The 2,104-nt window shown below is 51.2% G+C and overlaps 1 protein-coding gene across 1 annotated transcript; it reads left to right on the top strand.

The window, feature by feature from the left end:
- Positions 1 to 56: 56 nt before the first annotated feature.
- LOC131214645 (uncharacterized) lies at positions 57 to 1,304 on the top strand. Its single transcript, XM_058208982.1, has one exon. It carries the CDS (start codon positions 57 to 59, stop codon positions 1,302 to 1,304), a length of 1,248 nt encoding a protein of 415 aa, XP_058064965.1.
- The last annotated feature ends 800 nt before the right edge of the window (positions 1,305 to 2,104 follow it).

Below are 2,104 nucleotides of genomic sequence, written 5' to 3'. Positions count from 1 at the left end.
GTTTCCAAGAAGTGATAAACAGTCGATACGGGTTAATCTGAGCCGATTTTCTTCAGATGAATCTTTTAGGTATAACGATAGTCATAGTGTGCTGTGCGGTACGATCCATCGATTCATCGCCTAGCGGCCAGCGCGAGGTGGAGGATAAGGTGTGCACGGATACCGAGTACGAGGTGTCTGGGAAGTGCATCGAGGACACCCGGCGACAGCGTGAGAAGCAAGAAACGAAGGCCCCGTGCGAGGTGAACGCTGTGGAACCGGTGGTGCAGACGGTACGACCGTTCGAGATGCTGATTCCGGTGGAGCCACTGAAGGTGGTCCGTCAGCCGGCCCTTAAGCAGCTCGACCGCACCATTATCCTGCAAGCGGACACCGCCGACGAAGATCCGGAGGAGTTCGACAAAACTGTGCACTATCGGGTTCTGGCCAACGACACGCCCATCAGACGGCTGGTGGAGATCGTGAACAGCACCAACCACATCCACATGCCCACCACGCTTAACAACACCAATGTGAACAATGTCCACCTCTACCGGAACCTAACGGAGGATGGGCTGACGAAGGACGAAGCTGACTGTTGCACGGCCGTGCGTCCTCGGAGCTGTCACACCACGTCCCAGGGAGTCCGCTGCAAGCATCGTCGCTTCCGGGTGTGTGGCCCACAGTGCACGGCACCGATTGTCCATGTCCAGAAACGGATGCGCTGTCACCAGTCGACGGGGGCCTGCGAGGAGAAGGTAGCCTACGTTCCTCAGCCGACCACGCCGCCCACCTGTGTGTACATCGAGCAGTGGCCGTTTGTGGTGTGTGGCAAGGTGACCAACATGAGCGTGATCTGTGCCGGGTGCTACGACCATTACGGGCACGGTTACGAGGCGTACGGCTCGCGGTTCACGATGCAGCAGCAGTGTATCGGATGTTACGATGATGCGTTCGACACTGGGCCCCTGTACCGCCGAGGTCCTGTGCTGCGGCCATTTCATTACCATCAGCCACCGTGCTATCTGATCGGAGACTGCCCGGAAGCGTTCGACGACTGTGGATACGGTTGCTACGGACACGACCTGATCGATCCCGTCTGGGGTGAATCCGGCGGTCCGAGTGCCATGGACCCAGCGATGGACGACGACAACATTGTGTACGTGTCCGACGTCCTGGAGCTGTCGAACGGAACGTCCAACGATTGGGGTGTCCCGGTGTCCAAGTGTGCCGTGGTCACGGACGGAGATACGGTCACGGTACGAAACTGCACTAATGACGTCGACAATCGTTACCTGGCTGCTTCGGCCCAATATCCGTACTAAAATCCGGTCCCGCGTATACCGAAAACGGCCCATACTCAACTGGCGGCCAGTGGTAGTGTTGTGGAAAATTACGGTAGCGTTGTTCAATTGTTTCAATACGTTGTAAAGTACCGTCAGGTGGAATATTAACAGCTAAAAAGTAAACCAATTTGTCATATGAAAGTGCGTAACACACATTAATCTCACGACTTATTTACCACCGTTCGAGAAATAATGTTTCCAAACCGCATCATCAAACGATCGACAACGAAAGTTCGTTCGACGTACAACATTGCACCGCACATTTTCAGAAAAGTTCTCAAATTCATCGTCGTTCTCCATAATCGTATTTGCAAACAAAAATATAGTCGTAGCTGGATTGAACAATTTAACTGGCACTGCCATTTTGACAATCGTTAACGGTTAATCGAATAACCGGATGAATCGATTAACCGATGTATTAATCGATGGATTAACCGTCGCCCTCTGGTGACCCAAACTTGAAGGAACAGTTTAGAATTTTAAATTGGCGATTATGTTGCGCCGATAAAGTAAGTTCGAAGCGTTTTTCGCTGCTCTTTGTTCCGACCGCGCCAATGCGGAACTGCTTCGTCACTTTCGGGAGTGGATTAGTCCGTTTTGGGTGGCACTAGTACCGATAACAGTTAATAATGATTTATGCGCATTGTCTTATCGTTTTCCTTAACACACACAATTTCATACAATAGTGTTCACTAATGGAAAGGTGTTGGATAAAAATGTTGGGTAAAAATGGAATGTTGGAATAAAAATAGTGTTGTAGAGCTGAAAAGAACAATTGC

This window comes from Anopheles bellator, unplaced genomic scaffold, assembly GCF_943735745.2.
Source record: "Anopheles bellator unplaced genomic scaffold, idAnoBellAS_SP24_06.2 scaffold01722_ctg1, whole genome shotgun sequence".
NCBI classification, from domain to species: Eukaryota; Metazoa; Arthropoda; class Insecta; order Diptera; family Culicidae; genus Anopheles; species Anopheles bellator.
The sequence above is the reverse complement of the archived record's forward strand: the minus strand, read 5'-3'. Positions and strand labels throughout refer to the sequence as shown.

Bases quoted from the DNA above. Each gene is read 5' to 3' on its own strand.
- LOC131214645 (XM_058208982.1), top strand. From the start codon at position 57: ATGAATCTTTTAGGTATAACGATAGTCATAGTGTGCTGTGCGGTACGA.